Genomic DNA, 19431 nt, shown 5'->3' with positions numbered 1-19431 from the left:
GGATGTGTAAGGGCTGTTTCTCCTGTTTTCCTCCCCGACTTGAAGCCCTGCCACTTTGTCTCCCACGCCTTACCAGTCTTATTTCTTATTTATTTTCATTCTGAGCCCATCTCTTCAGCTTTCTGTCTGTTCCACAAACATTTATTAATACCTTGCACAAGGCTTTCAGGATACAGATGTGAAAGACAGTCTCCTGACCTCTGGGAGCTCAAAGACCAGTGTGGGAGGCAGGAAAGTTATCAGATAATTACAATAAAGTGTGATAAGTTCCATGGCAGTGGTCTTATGGCATCCCAGAGAAAAACCATTGGACTTGGGGGAGAGGTGATACAGGCATTAAGTATTGAGGCAAAGATGGGGAGGAGTGTCCCAGACGGAGGGAACAGTATGTGCAAAGACTGGAAGTAAAAGATAGTATGAAGTGTGCTGAGATGTGCAATTGGGTGCAAATAGAAGGAAAAGAGACGAGGCTTGGAGGTACGCTGAGAACACATTCTGAAGGTTTGAAGCCAAGAACAGAAGTTTGTGTTTCTTTCTAATTATAATAGAAAGCTGCCAGATTTTTTAAGTGAGAGAGGGTCCTACCCAGATTGGTATATTAGAAAAGTGAGTCTGGCAGCTACAAGAAGAGTGGGTTGGAGTATGGGAGACGGAGGGCTGGGGGGGAAACCACAAGTGTGGAGACCAGTTAGGAGGGTTTTGCAGTAACCTAGCAAGTAGGTGACAAGAGCCTACATTTATACTGAGGCAGGAGCAGGAGAACGGAAGGGAGGAGAGAATTTCTAGACAAAATATACAGGTGTTGGTGGCTGATCAGATGTGATGAAGTAAAAGGAGGAAATGCCTCTTTTCAATATCTTGGTCTGTATCTTGGCTTCTTATTCTTGTAACCTCACTGTCTCTTGTGTCACTGTTGGTTTCCCTCTCGGTCCCTGCTCCTTTCCTTTTCTCTGTGTCCCTCTTTCTCTGGGGGTCCTTTTTTCTTCCTGTTGCCTCTTTCTGCCTCTCTCACAGTAGGAGCTGATGAACAGAGACCTCAGCTACATAAAAATATTAAAAGGTGTTGCAATTAACAGTGAGAAACAGAGAAAGGGAGAAGCTGAGGTCAGAGAGAAAGACTGGGGTGTTGAGGGACAAAAAGGGGAAGGTGAGAAGGAGTGATGGGGAGACATGAGGTACAGAGAGGAAGGAAGGGCGAGAACCAGGCCGAGGCTCGATGTCACGGGTGTGTGAGGTGCTGAAGGGTGCTCCTTGAGAGGGGCCAATCTTGGTTTCAATCTCAGTTTCGGAGGTTGTGTGAAATTCGGTTTCTTTCTTGGGGTGGCCAGCAGTTGGTTTGGGGCTTTCCCTGAGTGGGAGTGGTGCTGACTGGAGTCTTGTGCCCCAAACTCAGGGAAATACAGTCTCCACAGTGGTCTCTGTGGAGAAACTAGTGAAATCTCTGAAGCCTCTGATGAGGCTGAAATGACATTAGCTTCAAACCCAAACGTAGCCTCAAAACCAAAATTGGGATTTAATACCAACTTTGACCCTAAGCAAAATTTAACCTCAACCCAAATCACAACTCAAACTCAACTGCAACATCAAATCTAAAACACATCCCAATAAATGAACCACAAAACAAACTTACCCTCTAAACTAACCCAGCCCTGTCTCTAGAGCTAATTTTGAAACCAACAGATCGCCATTCCTAACCCTGTCGTTAAACCTGACTCTAAATGTGAGTCCAATCTGAGCCACACACCAAAGTTGAGCTTTAGCCTGTTTTACCCTGTTGTTCACCCAACCCTCCATTTAGTAAGTGTTTATGGAGCCCCACTGTGTCCCGGGCTCGAATCTGGCTGGAGGGATATGGTGGCACACATGTTAGACGCTCACGGAGCGTACATCCTAGTGAGGCCAGGCGGAAAGCGACACCCTGAGAAATCAGTAAGCAGCGCTGTGAGGAAGTAAGACAGGGCATGTGATAAGAGTGGCGGGGACTACTTTAGGCTCGGTGGGCAGGAAAGTCCTCTCTGAGTAAGTGGTAATTACGCTGAGACCCACATGAGAGTGACTAGGTGAAGGTTTGAAGGAGAAGCATTCCAGGCGAAGGGAACAGCTACTGTGTGGGCCAGAAGGTAGCCACCCGCTAGGGCTGTCAAGGAGCAGAAGGGAGCAGCAGGCTGGAGGAGAGAGCAAGGTGGAGTGGGGTGGGATGTGAGGTCAGAGAGGAGAGCAGGGCCAGGCCCCGTGTAGGGCAGAGCATCTGGGTTTTATTCAACATGGGAGTCTCTGGAGGGTGTCAGTGTGTGTGTGTGTGTGTGTGTGTGTGTGTGTGCGCGCGCGCACACCAGAGCGAGAGAGCGAGAGAGCGAGAGAGAGAGAGGTGTGAGGTGGAGGTGATTGGATTTATTAATATGTTTTAGCAGTAATGGAAGATTACTATGGCTCCTGTGTTTAGACTGGCATGTAGGAGGCAAAATTGAGGGCAGGGATACCAGTTAGGAGGCAGTTGGCATAATCCTGGAGAGAAGATGGTGGCAGCCATGATGATGGAGAAAAGTAAACAAATTTGGGATATATTTCAAGGGTAGAATTGACAGGACAAGATGATGGATTCGATGGATGGGGGATCGGGGTGGAAGATGGGGAGACTGGGAGAGATAGAGAATGTTAAGGGGTCGGAGAAGCAGAAGTTCAATTTTGGATATGTTAAGTCTTAATCCATTGGACAGACATCCAAGTGGAGATGTCACTTGGTAGCTGGCTATATGAGTCTGGATTTCAGAGGCAAGTTCAGAGGTGGAGACAACACTGGGAGTTGTCAGCATGAGGTAGGTGTTTTCAGCCACGGGACTGGAAGAGATACGTCATCTTGTGCGTCCCCCGAAGATCTCTGTTAAGGATTTATGTTTCTCCTCATAATAAACACCATGTATCTTCCATTGTAAATTCCAGAAGCAGCAACCTCCTGCTTCCAGAAGCAAAACCCTCAGAAAGACTTTGTCTTCTCCTGAACTCTCACTGGGAGAGTTGCCTACTAATCCACTCTCCCTGGATTAGTTTCCCTACTCCACAAGGAGACTTCTACCAATCCATTTCACCATATCCTATGAAACTCCTCTTATATTCGAATCATCTGTTTCAATTTTACCAGCATCTTCCTCTGGTACTTGGAAGCTGGCTTTCTCCTTACGATGCTCCTTCCCTCTTTGCTGAAGCCTGCTTTCTTCTGCCCCATCACTGGGCGGGGGCAGAGGAGAGGCCACTGCTCCCGTCTCCCCCTGCACCATCATGACCTCCTCCTCCTCTCTTGAAGCCCATGCCTTTTGCGTTTGCCGTGCTCTTTCTGTCTACACAACACAATCTTCTCCACCAACATCTCCACCACAGTCTTAACAACTTGACTATCTAGCTCAGTTTTTCTCCATATCTCATCCCCCGCCACCATCTTCAGAGACTTCAAACCACACAGATGAGTCTCACACTCTGGCCTCTCAGTGCTTCAACTGTAGAATCCCTTACCTACCGGATGTTCTACCATGATATTGAACAATTTGATTTGGGTAAACTCAGTGGTCTCATTCTTGAGTCTTTCTTCCAGGCTGCCAAGCATTGCAGGATCATGTCACCATCAGAGGCCTGCTGCTAATCATGACCAGCTAACCTGACACCCTCAGTGTTTCTCAGTCCTTCTCGGCGATTCCCTGTCGGTACTGCAGGTGATATGCTAAGTTTCCAGGACTTTCCACCCCACCTCTTCACTCTCCTTTGATGATGTTGGCATCTATTTTTCTGAGCTTAAGGCCGTCTAAGGTAGAGCTCCTTACTTCCTTCTTTTCCTTTCACTTTATGTTTGCTCTATTCTTTCTTCTTGATTCAGAGAAGTACTCTTCCTTCTCTCCAAGGCTGATCCTTAGTACTCTGGTTCCACTTCCACTGTCTTTACTATATTCTTTCCCCTCGTTCCTGTGTTTTCAGTATCTTTCTCTCTTCATGCACATTTTACATATTCAAGTTTTTTTCTTGAAAATAGAAAATCCCTCTCTGGACTCTTTCTCCCTCAAATGTCCATTCCATCTCTCATCTTCCTCTCCTGTGTCATGTTTCAAGAGACTAACCCCCTTAACTACATTTTTGGGAACTGGTAAAATTTTCCTCATCTGTCAAATTCGTGGGTTGAACTAGAGACAATTCTTAGTTATCTTCCATATTCACCATTCTGTGACTTTGTACCCACTATCTCCTTTTCTTCACCTCCCACTCATTCCTCAACCTATGTAAAGTGATTTCTGCCCCTCTGCTAAGTGGAAACTGTTCTCTCGAAATTTGTAATCATCTAGTTCCTGAACCCAAAGGATCTTTTCAACCCTCACCTACTAGATGCGTTTGAAGCTTTGAAGCATCATCATGGCCGCCCAGGCTCTGCTTGGCACGCCCCCCCCCCCCCCCCCCCCCGCCCTACTTCTCTCACTGTCCCCCGACCTCTCTCCTTTTTTGGTTCCTCTTCCTTTGAGCATCCTCAGGGCCCCTCTGGTCACCCTGTCTTTTGGGAATCCTGTCTAATCAGAGGCTCATCCTCCATTGGGAGAGGAGTGATGCCCAAATCTCTCTCTCCAGCCCAAACTTTCCTCTCGACCTCCACACCTGCTTGCTAGAAATCTCCATCTGAGTGGTGTGCTAGCACCTCTATCTCAGCGGGCCTTCTCTGGGCACTTTACTCCCCTAAGCAGGTGTAGTTGTTAAATGTATACTTGTAAATTGTCTTATTGGACTGCAAGTGCTGCGGACAGTGACTTTATTTCTACTCATTGTCTAGCAGGGCACACTGCTCCTATCAGCTGCTGAATAAAAGTTTATTGATTGAAAGTCTGAAATTGAAAGTCCCCGCAGCCATGCACCCCCTTGATTTTGGGCATCATCATCTTTCCAATCCCCTCAGCTCAAAACTTGGAGTCCCTAAGACTCCTCTTCCCTCACTCTCACCCCCAATCAGTCGCCGCGTCCTGACTTACCCTCTCAGAGTTTATAAAGTCGCTTCCCTCTTTTAATGCCATTTGGAGTTATTGGACACTAAGTAGAAAGTACACAAGTTTTGGACTGAGAGCTTAATGCTGATTCCATTACTGCCTAGCTGTGTGGCCTTAAGGAAGTTACAGGACATTTATGACCCTCGGTTTCCTCATCTGTACAATGGAGACCCACCCCCCACCTTTTGGACAGTTGTTGGCAGGGTTGCTGATGTTAGGAAAGGAGCTTGACATGGTGAACACATAGTAGGTGTTCAAAACATAGTTTTCTTCCTCGTTCTGTGTCTGTACTCCTGCGGTGTTCTCCTGTTCTCGCTCTTCACAGTTGTCACAGTGCCACTGCACACGGGTGACATTACCTTTGCATTCCATGGTCCTTCCGTCAGCAGATGCTCACTTACACCTCTTCATCCACCTTGGGACACTCCCCGCCTCTGCTCAAGCCATTTCAGTTACCTGCGGAGCCCTCCATCCACCTCCGCTCACAGAAATCCTGCCCATTGGTCAGCGCGAGCTCCAACGCCCCCCCCCCCCCAAGAGGCCCTGGTGCCTACAGATGGAACCCATCTCCCCTCTTCAGTACCCGCTGCGCCGCTCTAACCTTCTCTCAGCATGGTTACTTGGGAATGGGCCTGCTTCTCCTATGGGACTGGAAACTTGAAGCAAAGTTTGAATTTATCTATTTATCTTTGGGCTACTTGATGCTTGGTTGAACTGCACTGAACAGAGTCCCTCAGGGTCCTTTTCCTAAGTTAACCCAGACCTGCCCGGTCTCTAATCCCTGCACTGATCCTCTTCCATCTCCTCAGTCTCCTTCCCAACCCTGTGTCGCTGAGAATGGATTCCTCGCTCCAGCTCTAGAGAGCAGATACGCACCTACTACCTCCCCAGTGTTTCATGGTAGGCACTGAGTCACCCCTTGGGGATCCCTGGGCCCCCTCCCTGCCCCCACTGTGGTGGACAGGATGCCTGCTGCCTGGCCCCAGGGGGTCAGAGGAAGCTGGGGCCTCTAGGGCTCAGTATTTTTATCAGCCTAGGAAACAAGAGACACAGAAGCGGAAACCATGTGGTCAGAGAAAGTGAACAGCCCTCATCTCAGGGGAACCCCCAACAGGGCTGGGGGCCAGACACCAGGGAGAGACGATGAAAAGAGGGAGGTCTGGGGGGCCAGGTATCACGGCTTATTTTGCTTTGGCTTTATGAAACTCTTGCAAAGGGGAAGTGATGTGCTTAAAAATCAGAGAAAAATCTGGCTGGAGGAGCAAATCTGGACACCCAAGTTTTCTGCTGCTGACCTGTCAACCTCCAGCTTAGGGATCATAGCCCCAACCCTCTCGCACTCCAAACCTGAGCCCTTTGCATGCCACTTCCGAAACCTCTGGCCTGTTAGAGGAACAGGACGCCTGAGTTGTTCAGAGCTCAGCCTCTTCTCTGAATCACAGCAGCTTCCTCTCACAGGATCTTTCTCACCAGCCCTTCTTCCTCCTGCCCCCTGAACATCTGGCTGGTCCTTGGAGGCCTCGGGCCTCAGCTTTCTGTCTTCTCTGAGGGGCTCATGCTCACCCCACGTTCCTGTGCTTCCAGAGGCTACCCCCCACCCCCGTTCTCCAATGCCCTCCACCTCCACTCCTGGGGTTCTCCTGTGTAGACCGGGGCTCCACACCTGAAAAATAGGTTTCTGATTCATAAGCTTCTCTGATGTAGACATGTGCAGACTGCACATGCCACCTCTTGCCTATACTTTCAGTCCTGCCCTTTCTTTTCTCCAAGTTCCCTGTTGTGCCTTGGGGGATGGCAGTGGGGTTTGCTGCTACCCACTACTTCCTATCCCGGGCCCCGGTGTTGGAGTGTGAGCACTGAGTATGAATAGTGGGGTGGCATCCTTCCGTCCTCAGTAGGAACCCCAGAGCCTCTCCCTCCACCACTCAGAAAAAGATGTTTACCTGGAAGGCCAGGCCTGGCTGCCTGGAGATGAAACACAGGTTTGGGATGGGGGCCATGCTGGATGGAGGGAGCTCAGAATTGGGGCTGTGGAATGAACTGGAAAAGAGTCTAGAGGCTTTGGTTAGAAATAAATGATAAAGATTTATTCAAGGGTTTTAGGGTTTGCCAACTGAAATCACACTAGGCAAAAACCCAAAGTGTTCCAAAGAAAGGTTAAGAGTTCTTATAGTAAAAAGTGCATTCTTGAGAATAATCAGTCCTGCGTCCTTAGCCTCTGGATTGGTCCAGGACGGTATCAGTCAGATGCCGGGCAGTCTGGATGACGGTTTGCCAGGTGGTCTGGTTAATGGATGTCAGGTGAACGTATATGGAGTCCTTCGAGGGTAATCAGGGTTATCTGGAGGGCGCTGTACGCCCAGGCATTGACACAGGACTGGAAGATTCAAAGTATATGTTCCCAAGCTAGTTAAAACAACGATAGAATTGTGTCTTCATACCTCAATCTACTTGGTTTTAGTCATTTAGCTGCTCAACTATAGTGACTCCATTTTATTTCTTCGCTCTATGCCTCAGGGCCCTGGAGGAGAGAGAGGACTGAGAAGCTAGAGAGGAGCGATGGCCTCGGGTGTGGATCTCTGGTTGCCCAAGAACATACAACCCAGGTTACATAATTTGGCCCTTTCCGCCTACTTCCCCTGCTCCTAATTTTAGCAACCGAGATTCTACTCCCCCACAGGGCTCTTGCTGCATCCATTCTGCTTCCACCCCTGACCTCCCACAACCTCCTGTGGCCCCCCAGCTCCAGCTGCCCCCAACTCAGATCATTCAGTGACTCAGCAAAGGGAAAGCCCTGTGTTGGGGGAAGGGGGTGTTAAGTGCAGAGGAGGATGTGGTTCTGACAGGGGAGTGGGGCGGGGAGGGAAACTGGTTTTGTTCCCTTTTTTGCCTCTGTTCACATTTCTCTCTCCAGCCACAGATTGCAGAATGGAGGGGAGCCCAGCGTAGGGAGAGAGACTAGAGGGCAAACTGGGCCTTCGTGGCTAGCGGGGGCTGCTGAGGGCACACAGCAGTGTGCGTGCTTGTCACAGGTGTGTAGGAGCTGTGGGTTCTGGCAGGCGGGGCGGGAAAGGAGATGTCATGGGTGATGAAAACCACAGCAATGGAAAAAGGCAGAGGAGACGCCGGGAGCTGAGGAACCAGGTCTTATTAGGAAGTGGCAGGTCTTACTAGGAAAGGAGCAGTGGTGGTGGCTGGTCCTTCCCTCCCCACCCCGCTCATCACACGTTTCACTCCCACTGCATATCCTCTGCAGGGCAGTGGGTCCCCTTGTCGTCTTCATCTTCCCCATCTGGACCCTGCCCTTCCTACTTCCCTGCCCCAAGGCTGCATTCCCCGCCTTTCTCACCCTGTCCCTGAGGTCACTTGAGGGCCTCTGCATGGCGATTCAGGGCCTGTGAAAGGGCTGTCACGGCTCCCATAACGCGGCCCAACTCCCAGGTCTCAATCTGGCTTCGGAAGCGCTGTAGGAAACGGTCAGGATGCCAGCGAACCTGCTGGACTCTCAAGTACCTCCTCAGAGCCCCCTGCTCCTCCAAGGGGGGGCCTCGGGCCACCAGGGCTGCAGCCATGGCTTCCGGGTCCCCTCCCCCAGGGCAGGGCCAGGGCACATCGCCAAAGCGCCAGAGGCTGCCCCTGGCTGCTCCTCTGGGGGGCTCTGCCCTGGGCCCCGCCCTGGGCTCCAGCCCTGGGTCCGCGGGAGCCTCCTGCTCCCTCCTGGCTCGGCTCTCACGCAGTTCCTCCTCCTTGGCCCGGGCTCGCTCTCGAAAGAGGCGCTGCTCCTCCTCCTGCTGCCGCCAGCTGTGACTGGAGCCCTCAGCCCGTGGGGGTCGGCAGGCTCCCCCTGCTCCATGCTGCTGCTGCTGGCGCTTCTGGGCATGTTCGCGGGCCAGGCGATCTGACCAGGCTGCGAAGGACTCGGGTTCCTGGGCCTCTTGGGAAGCGTCGTCTGTTTGGGAGGGCATGACAGGGTGTTCGGGGAGAGGCCGCGAGGAGGGGACCGGGCAAGAGAAGCGGTGGCAGCATTCGTGTGGTGGGTGTAGGAAAAGCAGCCTACAGGGAGGGCAGCTATGGATAGGAATGGTTTCCTCACCTTCAAACCTTCCAATGACCTCCTGCCACTCGTCTTCCAGCTCTCCCTGCAGCTTCTGCCTCCATTCGCGCTCCCTGGAGGCCTCATCTTCTTCCTCCTCATCAGCAGAATCCCAGGGGGGTCCCCAGCCCAGAATCTGCCCAGGGGTCTCCCCATCCTTGTTCTTGATTCCCATGGCAGACGGACAGCGACTCAGCAGTGGCAGGAAGAAGTCCGTGTAGGCTGCAGGTGGGAGAGCAGTGAGCAGGAGTTAGCTGGGGCTCCCAGTCCCTGGCGGGCGCCATCTTGAATCCTGCGGGTCACTCACTCCCTTGGTCTTAGAGCAATGACAAGGCTGCCCAATGGATGCCTCCTGGGTATTAGGAAACCACTGCCACTGACAAGTACTGATAGTTTACCACATGCACGGTAAGTGTGGTAGTTAAAATGTTCTGACCTGTGTCCCCTCAAACTGTTTTAGTGTCCTGGGACTTCTACTATGTCAAATGACATTTTCTGGCTGCCTCCAGCCACCCAGGGCAACGGCAAAAAGCTCTTGACTATGCATGCCATTTTTGGCTTAGAATTATTGTTACTTTGTACCTCTTACTGTATTTCTCACCCAAAAGTATACTTCAGATTGGTAAAATATCTGAACATTCTACTCTGCACCGTTATAAATACACAAACATATAATAGGAATCTTTTTATATCACTTTTCAATAAATTGCATAAAATAAATATTTTCAGGGGGAATTTCCCTCAGCTAGCCTTACCCAGGGCATGCTGGGAGTGGGTGGGGGAGATAGACACTCCAGATCAGCAATGAGTTTGAACTACAGGAATGTTCCCAGTAGTAGAAGGACTTTCCAAATAACTGCTGACCTGGGAGGAGAGAGGGGCTGAGCCAGAGGGTCCCACCCAGGGGCTGGTGGACAAGAGGCTGGGGAAACAGAAGAGGGCCTGACGTTGCTGAGCTCCCCTCTTCCTGCCCTGACCTCACTACCTCTGCTACATTGTCAGCTGAGTGCCATGCTACTCACTTCAAGGCCAACCCACCACCTTCCTCCTGGTCATGCCCACCCACCAAGGCACCCTCTCTTCCTGTAGACCTACTTTCTCCCCCAGGGTAGGAGGAAATGGGCCGGGCCAGCAGTCCTTAAATCTTTATCGTGGTACCAGAAAGTACTGGCTATAGGGCAAAAGGATGGGACAAGGGAAGGATGATCCTGTCATTGCCAGGAAGGCAGGAAGACAGAATGGGCCCACCCTTGTCTGGCCAAGGCTCACTGCCCCCCATCCATATCCTGGCACACCTGAGTGCCACCCAACCCAACCACATCAGGACGAAGGGAGGGGACACTTCTCTTTAGTACCATGTGACCTGGCACAAGCCCTCCCAACTTGTCCCACCCAGCAAGTAACTTGGTCCTGTCTTTCAACTGCTTACTCTCTACCAGGGTTCATGGCAGGTGTGAGGGTGAGTGGTACTCAGACTTACACGGGAAGTTTTCAAGTTCATAGGTTTTAAGGAGTAAGGCTTTGCACTATAAAACATAAGTAAAATATGGTTCAGAATAAATAGACAATAAAAATGTTTGTGTGTGTAAAAAGCTTACTACAAAACTGTACACGGGATCTGACTGCAACTATGTAAAAAAAAGAGTCCAAATCCTATGGCTGAAAAAAACAGACTGGAAGAAAACGAGTAAAATTCTAGCCTCTGGGTGTTTGGATTACGGGTGGCTTTCCCCTAATCTTATTTGATATTTTAATGTGAAAGGGATAAAACTAACATGAAATTTTCCTTTCTTTTGAAAGAATGTGAATAAATTTAATCACTGTTAACAGTTTTGCTCTGGTCCCTTCCAGTCCTGTCTCGGTAAATGCATATGAGATCATTTTTTTCAGAGATATGTGACCATACTATACGTATTGTTTGGCAACTTGCTTTTTTCCCTTAACATCTCATTTATATCTTTCCACAGGAGTATACAGTCTACCTCATGATTTTTTATGACTGCGTAGTGTTCCACTGTGTGTATGAAACAAACAAATCTCCCTACCCTCAACCAACAGACTTTGTTTCCAAAAATGTTCAGCTTCACACATATGTCTTTTGGACTCTACAGTGTTTCTGTGGGGTAGATTCTTAGAAGTGGAATTTCTCAGTCAAAGAACATGAGCGATTTGCCAAACTGCTCTCAAGTTTGTGCCAACATACACCCCTCCCAAGAATACGAGTGCCTGTGTCATCCTTTACCAAAATTGAGTCTCACCAACCTTTTAATTTGCCCATCTGATAGATTAAAAAAATGATTTTAATTATGAAATTTTTTTCTTCATATGCCTGTTGGCTCTTTATGTTTCGTGGGAATGACTTGTTCATGTTCTTTGTCTACTTTCCCCCTGGAAATTATATTAATATATGTAGATATGAAAGCTCCTTATATAGCATAGATATCAACCCTTTGTGTCGTTTATATTTACTGTAAATATTTTCTCCCATTTAAAGTATTTTTTTATGTAGTTAAATCTGTATCAGTAGCTTTTATAGCTTTGACTTCATTTCATTTTTAGGAAGGCTTGTCACTACAAGATTATAAAAATATTCCTTTGTGTTTTTTCTGCTGTATTTTTATTTTTAGAAATCTAAAAACTTCAAAAAAGTACAAAGTAATGTACAATGAGCACCCCTATTCCTACCACAGTGTAAGTTAATATATTGTAATTTTTACATCATTTTATTTTAAAGAAATAAAGCCGTAATAGATAAGCCAAAGATTTCTTTGATACTGCCTTCCAAGTTTTATTCCCCCTAGGGGAACCCCTCTCATGAATTTGGTATGCACCCTTCCTGTCATATTTAGGTATTTAATCTGCTGTAATTTACTTTTAGGTCGGGTGTGAGGGAGGACTCTATTTTTCTCGGGTGAACAAAATGTTCCCATATTAAATAGTTCACCTCCCTTCAGTGATTTGAAATGCCAACCTTATGATCAATTTAGCAGTATAGATCAACTTTTCCCAATGTTCTTTAATAGGTATGTTGTACTTCTATATTGGGAAAAATAAATATGAAAAAATATTTTGTGGAGTAAACATGTACTTTGTCTTAGTGATGGAAGCACTGCTCTTCCCCTCCCCATGAGATGATTTCTGCCTTTAAGGGACGTTCACACTAACTTTTACAACACTTCTTAAAAACATCAATATCAGCTTCTATTGAGTGACAACTGACTGAGGCAGGTGCAGAGAAGAAAAGGTAACAGAGGACAGGTGGTCAGAGAAGGCTTCTGGGAGGTGGGGCTTAGTTGGGCTGGGAAGGGATGGTAACTTCGCAAAGTGGATATCAGGCAGAAGGGAAGGCAACAGGCAAGGGACAGGCAGGCTTGAAGACAGGGTCACTGAAGACAGAGCACGTAGCTGGAGCCGCAGATCTGTGGGTGTGCCGTGGGAGGTAAGGTTGGAAAGGCAAATGGAACACAGACCGGATGGCTCAGTCACCTGGAAAACGGGGCCACAGCCTACGTCTGCCGTGCAGATCAAAGTGGGTAATGGATGGTACGTGTCTGGTACTGTGCTGGCACAGAGCACAAGTGCAGTGAATGTTACATTAAAAAAATACCAAGCTGGCTTTGGACTTGATTCTTTTTGTGAAGACTGAGAAAATGAGCCCGTTTCTTAGTGTTCACTAATTCTCGCTGTATGTAGAGAATGGTCCTTGTCTGACTAAAGTGTTTTTACACAGGGGTCTCTGACATCTAAGACCAGTCCCCATGAGAAGTTACTGACTGTACAAAGGAGGGGTCACACACGGGCATCTCACCGGGTGTGCCAACAGCCCAGCCAAACTAGAAGGAACTGACAAATCCCTCAGGCCTAACCTGGGAGCTGAGGGGACTGCTCCTTCCTCAGGGGATCCTAGATCATCTGTTCAAAGAAAATATTTGCATTTTAAGGGTTAGTGGTTTCTGAAGCAGCTGGCAACTGAAGGAGATGGCCTTTCTACCAAGGAGTTAGAAGGCCACCTGGTGGCAGGGCTGCCAGAGACCAGGAGAAAGGAAGGCCTAAGAGGGCACAGGGCTTGGGAGTGACCTGAGTGCGGACCCCCTTGGAAGACAATGAACTGTCAGCAGGGAGGTATCAGCAAGTTCCTGAACCTCCTAGGTCCTGCTTTCCTCGTCTGTGAGATAATATCAATCTAGCATGCTTCTTAGAATTCAATACAATGAAGGAAGCTCTAACCATATTATGAGGGACGTTTTTATTATTGAAATAGCATTGATTGAATAACATAAGAATAAAAATATCACTACTTATCATCTAGTTAGTGCCAAACTGCACCAAGTGCTTGCCTTGTTTACTGGCTACAACTTCCATTTTAGAGGGAAATCAGGTTCAGCGAGGGTAACCTGCACGTGCCTGTCACAGAACCTGGTAAGCCCAGGGCTGGAATGTAGGTGAGCGCTGAGGTCTGCCTCAGGGTACTCTGATCTTGCTAACTACAATGTCAGTTGTTGAATTAGATGCTTGCACTTTGTAAATCTCCTCTCTGCTTTTAAGTTAAAAAAAATCCAAGTGTGCCAGCCTACCTCGCTTATGTTAAGGGGAACTAAAGAAAAGGGGATTTTTTTTACTATCTTGGGGAGGGTTTGGGTTCCTATGTACAGTTGCGGAGCTGGGGAACGGTAATAGCAGCAATCTAATTGACTAAAGGTTGTTCATCCCAACCTAGAGAGTCTCTTCTAATGTTCTCACTCTAGAAGGGAACTCTCCAGAAGGGGAAAGGTCTCACCTTTTATTTTCCTAAGGAGGGTTATACCTGCCTCCACTGTCACTATAGTACCAACAGGGCTCCACTTGAAACCCTCCAATGTTTTTCAGGACTCAGAAGTTTTGGGATTTGATAGAGCTGATCTCAAAGTACATACACTGTGTATCGGGTAGCCCAGGAGGACCTGGGCAGCCCCAGTAACCACACACAGGAATGTTTCTGCAGTGAAGTGTCTGAACACTGACATCAGGATAAAAGCAAATCACAGATAGCCTCACTTTAGTTTGGGTTAGGTTCCATCACCAAATGAGTTTGGTGGCAGACGGATAAAAAATGTGTTTTCGAGTTTCGGAATTGTGGGTAAGGGAGTACGGAACTGTTGATAAAACAGGAATAAGGGGCAGCCTGTACTGAGTACTTACCACGGCCAGGTGTGGCTGTTTTAGCTGGTTCTTGAAACACATCACAGCGTGGGTGCTTTGAGCACAGGCACTGCTAATTCTCTAAAGTATCACACAGGATCACGCTTGCTAAGAGAATGGGTGCTCTAGGTAAGCTATCTGGGTTATAATCCCTGCTCTGCCACTTTGGCAAATTACTTAGCTTCTCTGTGCTGTTTCTTCACCTGGGAAACGGGGGGTAATATCAGTACTTATAAGCTCATAGGGTTGTTGTGAGGGTGACATGAGTTAGTTTGTGAGAAGTGCCTAACACATAGCAAAGGTTGTTATTATTTAATTTTGCATGTGGGCAAACCACGCCTCGCAGAAGCTTGGTGACTTGCCCAGGAATACCCAGCTATTAAATGTGGAGCTGGGATTTAATCAGGCAATCTACGGTAACTCCAGAGCCTACCCTCTATGCTACTTTTTGCCCTACAGGCAAACAACCAGTAAGAGATAAAGTAGCTACTAATCTAGAAAGATATGAAATTTGAAGACCAGTTGCTGTTTTTGGAAGGTTGGGCTCTTCAGACAGTGGTAGCTCAGTAATGTAAGGGCACAAACGATAGCCACACACCAACTTGGTCGACTACCTCCCTAAGTCCCATGACCAAATAACTAGCTTAGTTTTCAACTGCTGGCCTTCATCTCAGACCCCGTCAGTTGCTCATGGCCTTGTTCCCCACCAGGCAGACTCACCATCAGGGCCCTGGCGGGCAGCAGCGTGCAGCGCCGTGTCCCCGTGGCGGTCTTGGTGGGCAGGGTCAGCCCCAAGCCGAAGAAGCAGGCACAAGGCGGGGGCATTGTGGCGGGCACAGGCCCGGTGCAGTGGCGGGGGCTGCCCAGCATCTACATCAAGGCCTGGATGTCGCTGGAGGAGGGCCTGGGCCCGGACCAGCCGACCTGCAGACAAGTAACGACGGAAGCGACGCTCTCGGCGTTGGCGGCGGGAAGTGGAGGCCATGGAACTCTTGGGCTGAAGGGAAAAAAAAGCATCAGTCAGGACCCCAGCCTTGGCCAGTTCCTCTCCCTCCATCGCTGATATTCCCTCTGTTCCTCCCTTGGGTTCCCGTTTCTTACATCCTTAGCAAGAGATGAGGCCTGTCCTAACCCTCATCCCTTACCAGATGATAGGGTTGAAAACATTTTGAGGGGTGCTGGGGTCACAGATTTAATTTTTTAATGTAAAATTTGAGAAAAGGATAAATGACCACTATACAGCTCCTTAGCCCAATTTTAAATATAAAGGACTTGGATAAAGACGAATAGAGACTGATGGGGAATCTTTTATCAACAGAACTTTGAATTTAAAAAAGTCATGGATAATTTCAAATAATGATCTAGGAATTGAATATAATGTACCCGGCAGACAGATGTAGAGGCTTCTCCCTCTGGGACCTTGGGGGAGGGGTTACTCATCAGACCTGTCCCCCCCGCCCCCCTAAATACCCCCAGAGCAGTGGATCCGAAGCCTGTGTTTAGGACACTCGGAGGAATGAAGGTAGGAAGGCGGAGACACTCTAGGCTGACGGAAACGGCGAACGCCGAGACGGAGGTAAAGGGCGGAAATGAACTGGGGGCGTTACCGGATGTCGTTCCTCCCCGAGGAGGCGGGGCGGGGGTTGCTCCCGCGGTCTGGCCTCGGCCCGGGAAATTAGAGAACTTAAGATAAAGGATCCGTCTGAAACCGGAAGACTGGAGGATACACGAGGAACAGGAGCAGAGGCAAGGACGAGAAGAAAGGAGGGAGATTTGGAGGGTTATCCCCGCCTCCCCCAACTGGGAGGAGAGGAATGGTTCAGTGAGAGACGAAAAGATGAGAAAGAGAGAGAACGGGAGATAAAGACACGGTAACAATCACAGTGAAAATGAAAAAAAAAAAAACCGCAGTGATGCCAAGGACAGTGAATCAAAAAAGAGAAAGTAGAGGCCTGAAAACATATAAGGAAACAGCCGTAGGATAAGGCAAGTGAGATAAATGCAGAGATTTGGACTTGGGAAAGATGTAGAAAAAGAGACGGAAACGAGAGGGAGAAAGAAAAGAAGGGAAGAGACGTTGGAAGAACTAAGAGAAGCCCAGCATACTCTTTTCCCAACGCACCCCGCATTGATGACTTCCTTACCTTCTCATCCCATCCTCAACCCCTCTTTGTCTCCTCTCCCAAATATTCCTCTTCTCTTCGCCCCTGCCCCGACTGCTACCGTAGACCTTCCGACTGGAAAAGCCCGGCACCTGCTTCGCCGTTTGCCTTTTGCGGGCAGCTTTGGGCCTGGTCTCTGCTGTCCCCAAGCGGTCCTTCTGGGCACTGCAGGAGTGAGAGGTGGGAGAGGAGCATCAGCCACCAGCCATCATTGATTGGGAGGATCAGTTTGGGGGAGACACCCGGTGCAGGAGGCTGATCGAAAAGGGGAGCACTAAGACCCAGGGGTAGTGGAAGACTGCAGCAACGAACTGGAAAAGGAGGAGCAGTAAGCGGTGGGGGTGGGGTGGGCGCCATTTGGTATCTTGGTAGCATCGGAAACAGCATCGGCCGTAACGACAGAAATGGCCAGTCAATCGCAGGGTATCCAGCAGCTCCTGCAAGCCGAGAAACGGGCGGCTGAGAAGGTGGCAGATGCCAGAAAGAGTGAGTCTCCTTCTCCCTCCCTTAGGAGTCTGGAAAGGAAATTGGGAGTGGGTGGACAGCAAACATTTGAGTCCTTAGGAAAACCCAAGACTGATGGAGGGAGGGTTGGGGGCCTGGGGTGGCTGAATAGGAGGGAAGAAATGGGTGGATGTTAGAATCTAGCGCCTGGTTGGCTGAGAGAAGGCAGAATAACTTTCTGGAAAGGACTGACCGCTACTGTCACATTTTGTGGGGGAGTTCACCCCCACCCCCTGTCCTTTTGCCTCCAGGGAAGGCCCGGCGTCTGAAGCAAGCAAAGGAGGAAGCACAGATGGAAGTGGAGCAGTACCGCAGAGAGCGAGAGCAGGAATTCCAGAGCAAGCAACAGGCCGTGAGTGTGTGTGTGGGGGGGTTGGGATGGCACCCCAGGATCCAAGTGGGGGTGCATCTGGTGAGGTGTGTGCAGGGTGATTCTACAAGAAAGTAAGGTGGTAAAGGACAGAAGGGGGTCCTAGTGGGGATGATGACATTGCTCAAGCTTTGTGGTATGTAAGAAAATCTGGGCGTTTTGAAGGACTTGTACATCTTGTAGGAGAATTGCCACAGTCTGTATGGAGGATGATGACATTTGGGGTGGAAGGCAGAGTTCAATGGTCATAGGTAGTGAGATGGTGGGGATTGTACAGTCTGTTTTAGGATGAAATTGAACGTCAGGTCTTAGATGAGAGGGGATTGTGTTGCCCTCTTTGGTGTCTGGGTATTTCTGTGGGATGGGGGTGGCCTTGCTCCAGGATCTTTCCCTCCACATGCCTGGACCCTTTCTCTGTTTCTGTTTCTTTCTCTTTCCCCCCCCTTCCCCCCACCCCCACCCTAGGCCATGGGCTCCCAGGGGAACCTGTCCACCGAAGTGGAGCAGGCTACAAGGCGCCAGGTGCAGGGCATGCAGAGCTCCCAGCAGAAAAACCGTGAACGTGTCCTGGCCCAGCTTCTTGGCATGGTCTGCGACGTCAGGCCCCAGGTCCACCCCAACTACCGGATTGCTGCCTAGGACCCACCCTGGGGCCTGACTCCTACTGCCAGTTCCCTCTCTCAAAGAAGTCTCCAAATCAGAATCACCTCCCACCATAAAAGTCCCACTCTCCTTTCCATTCCCTAGAAATTCTAGGAGGCAGGACCCAATAATTCTCCTGTGAAATTTATAGGCATTCTACTCAGACCTGAATCTCCTTATTTATTTATTTTTTAACTTTCACAGGACCTTGTAAACACCCAAGTTACCCTCACCCAACCCCTCTGTGAAATTTGTAGCATGAAGACATAGGGATGTAGAAAACATCCTGACTCCAGAGCTTTGCAGACTTGGGTCCTTCTCCTGACCCTGCCATTTGTTGGCTGTGCAACCAGGACAAGCTACTTAACCTGTAGCCTCACTGTCCCTCTGTGAGGCTGGAATAATAATATCTACCTTTTCACGTTGTTGTAATGATTAGGAATTATTCCATAAAGAGCCTAGTATGGTTTCTGGCGCGTAGTAGCTGTGATCCAATTAATGGAAACCCTGTGATATAATTACCACCCCCTGCCCACGTGCCAAAACCTAAACACAGCTATTTCCTCACTTCTGTCTGTTGTTCTCTAATTTTACTCATTCATTCTGTGACCCTAGTAATTGGTTCAGAAGAATTGGTTCTTCCCACTTCTCTTTTCCCAGAGACCTTATGATCTCTGAAAAAATGAAATGATGATCTACTGTGATTCCAGGAAGATGTTGCATTTCTTAGCCTCTCTTTTGTCTCTTAAGTTGGTCTTTCTTTTGTTGGATTGCTCCCTTTATTTATTTCCCCAAAGACCCATTAGATGATTACTGCTTCCTGAGATCTGAAGTGATGCTGTGTCCCCTCATATGCATGGATTTCCTTTGTAACAATAAGAAAGTGTCAATAAAATCGCTATGGGCAAATCAATTGATGGGTTGAAGCGCCTCCTTTTACTTCCTTATTTCTCATTTTCAGTCACTCTCTTGTGTCTTGTTTACATATTCCCCAAACACCCAAAATGACTGTCCTTTGAAACTTGTTGAAGAAACAGAAATGATACATTATTATTTCTCGAAAGTGAGACATATAGTGATTCCTGGTTTGGGAACTTGACTACAGATGGCAACTGTACAGAAAACCTGGGGTGTGGGAACAAGCACTCTGTCCCTACCGTTGTTAACCAAAGAAGAGGCTCAGACTGTAATAAAGAACAAAAGGCATTTTTTTGAGCAAAAGGACTGCACTCCACTCTGATAGATGCAGATTCAGGTAACAACTCAAACTGCTCTCTGAGAGAACAAAGAAAGGTAGGTTTTATAAAGGCAAAAACCACAAAGTGCAATTCTTCAATACAAATAAAGGATTGCTGGCTAGGTTAACAGGATTGGTTAGTTCCAAATGATGGAGGTGAAAACTACAAGGAGGAAGTAAAGTCCAAATGTGTCAATGCAGCAGTAGTTGTTTTCTTTTTTTCTTTTCTGTTT

General features: G+C 48.5%; 2 protein-coding genes across 6 annotated transcripts; one reads left to right on the top strand and one right to left on the bottom strand.

Moving 5' to 3' along the window:
- Positions 1 to 7072: 7072 nt before the first annotated feature.
- Positions 7073 to 16566, bottom strand: NFKBIL1 (NFKB inhibitor like 1). 5 transcript variants are annotated; one of them, XM_074332660.1, is made up of 5 exons: positions 16428 to 16566; positions 15004 to 15280; positions 9106 to 9327; positions 8362 to 8961; positions 7073 to 7389 (listed from the first exon to the last, which is right to left on the bottom strand). In XM_074332660.1, the coding sequence occupies exons 2-4, from the start codon at positions 15266 to 15268 to the stop codon at positions 8375 to 8377; spliced, it is 1074 nt and encodes a 357-aa protein (XP_074188761.1). In that variant the 5' UTR covers positions 15269 to 15280; positions 16428 to 16566; the 3' UTR covers positions 7073 to 7389; positions 8362 to 8374. The 5 variants fall into 5 exon arrangements, with proteins under 5 accessions (XP_074188761.1, XP_019571116.1, XP_019571118.1 ...); XM_019715557.2 differs by lacking the exon at positions 16428 to 16566 and adding an exon at positions 15667 to 15874; XM_019715559.2 differs by having other exon boundaries at positions 7073 to 8961.
- Positions 16567 to 16632: 66 nt separating this feature from the next.
- On the top strand, positions 16633 to 18874 carry ATP6V1G2 (ATPase H+ transporting V1 subunit G2). The gene is made up of 3 exons (XM_019715560.2): positions 16633 to 16931; positions 17201 to 17301; positions 17785 to 18874. Exons 1-3 carry the CDS (start codon positions 16850 to 16852, stop codon positions 17956 to 17958), a joined length of 357 nt encoding a protein of 118 aa, XP_019571119.1. The 5' UTR covers positions 16633 to 16849; the 3' UTR covers positions 17959 to 18874.
- Positions 18875 to 19431: the final 557 nt, after the last annotated feature.

The sequence above is a fragment of the Rhinolophus sinicus genome, linkage group LG05 (genome assembly GCF_036562045.2).
Source record: "Rhinolophus sinicus isolate RSC01 linkage group LG05, ASM3656204v1, whole genome shotgun sequence".
Taxonomy (NCBI): domain Eukaryota; kingdom Metazoa; phylum Chordata; class Mammalia; order Chiroptera; family Rhinolophidae; genus Rhinolophus; species Rhinolophus sinicus.
The sequence above is the reverse complement of the archived record's forward strand: the minus strand, read 5'-3'. Positions and strand labels throughout refer to the sequence as shown.

Bases quoted from the DNA above. Each gene is read 5' to 3' on its own strand.
- NFKBIL1 (XM_019715557.2), bottom strand. From the start codon at position 15,723: ATGAGTAACCCCTCCCCCAAGGTCCCAGAGGGAGAAGCCTCTACATCT. The intron at 9,328-15,003 runs GTGAGTCTGCCT...TCCCACCTGCAG, and splicing joins TGCCCGCCAGGGCCCTGATG to CCTACACGGACTTCTTCCTG. The intron at 8,962-9,105 runs GTGAGGAAACCA...CCTCCCAAACAG, and splicing joins GGTCATTGGAAGGTTTGAAG to ACGACGCTTCCCAAGAGGCC.
- ATP6V1G2 (XM_019715560.2), top strand. From the start codon at position 16,850: ATGGCCAGTCAATCGCAGGGTATCCAGCAGCTCCTGCAAGCCGAGAAA. The intron at 16,932-17,200 runs GTGAGTCTCCTT...TTTTGCCTCCAG, and splicing joins GGTGGCAGATGCCAGAAAGA to GGAAGGCCCGGCGTCTGAAG. The intron at 17,302-17,784 runs GTGAGTGTGTGT...CCCCCACCCTAG, and splicing joins TCCAGAGCAAGCAACAGGCC to GCCATGGGCTCCCAGGGGAA.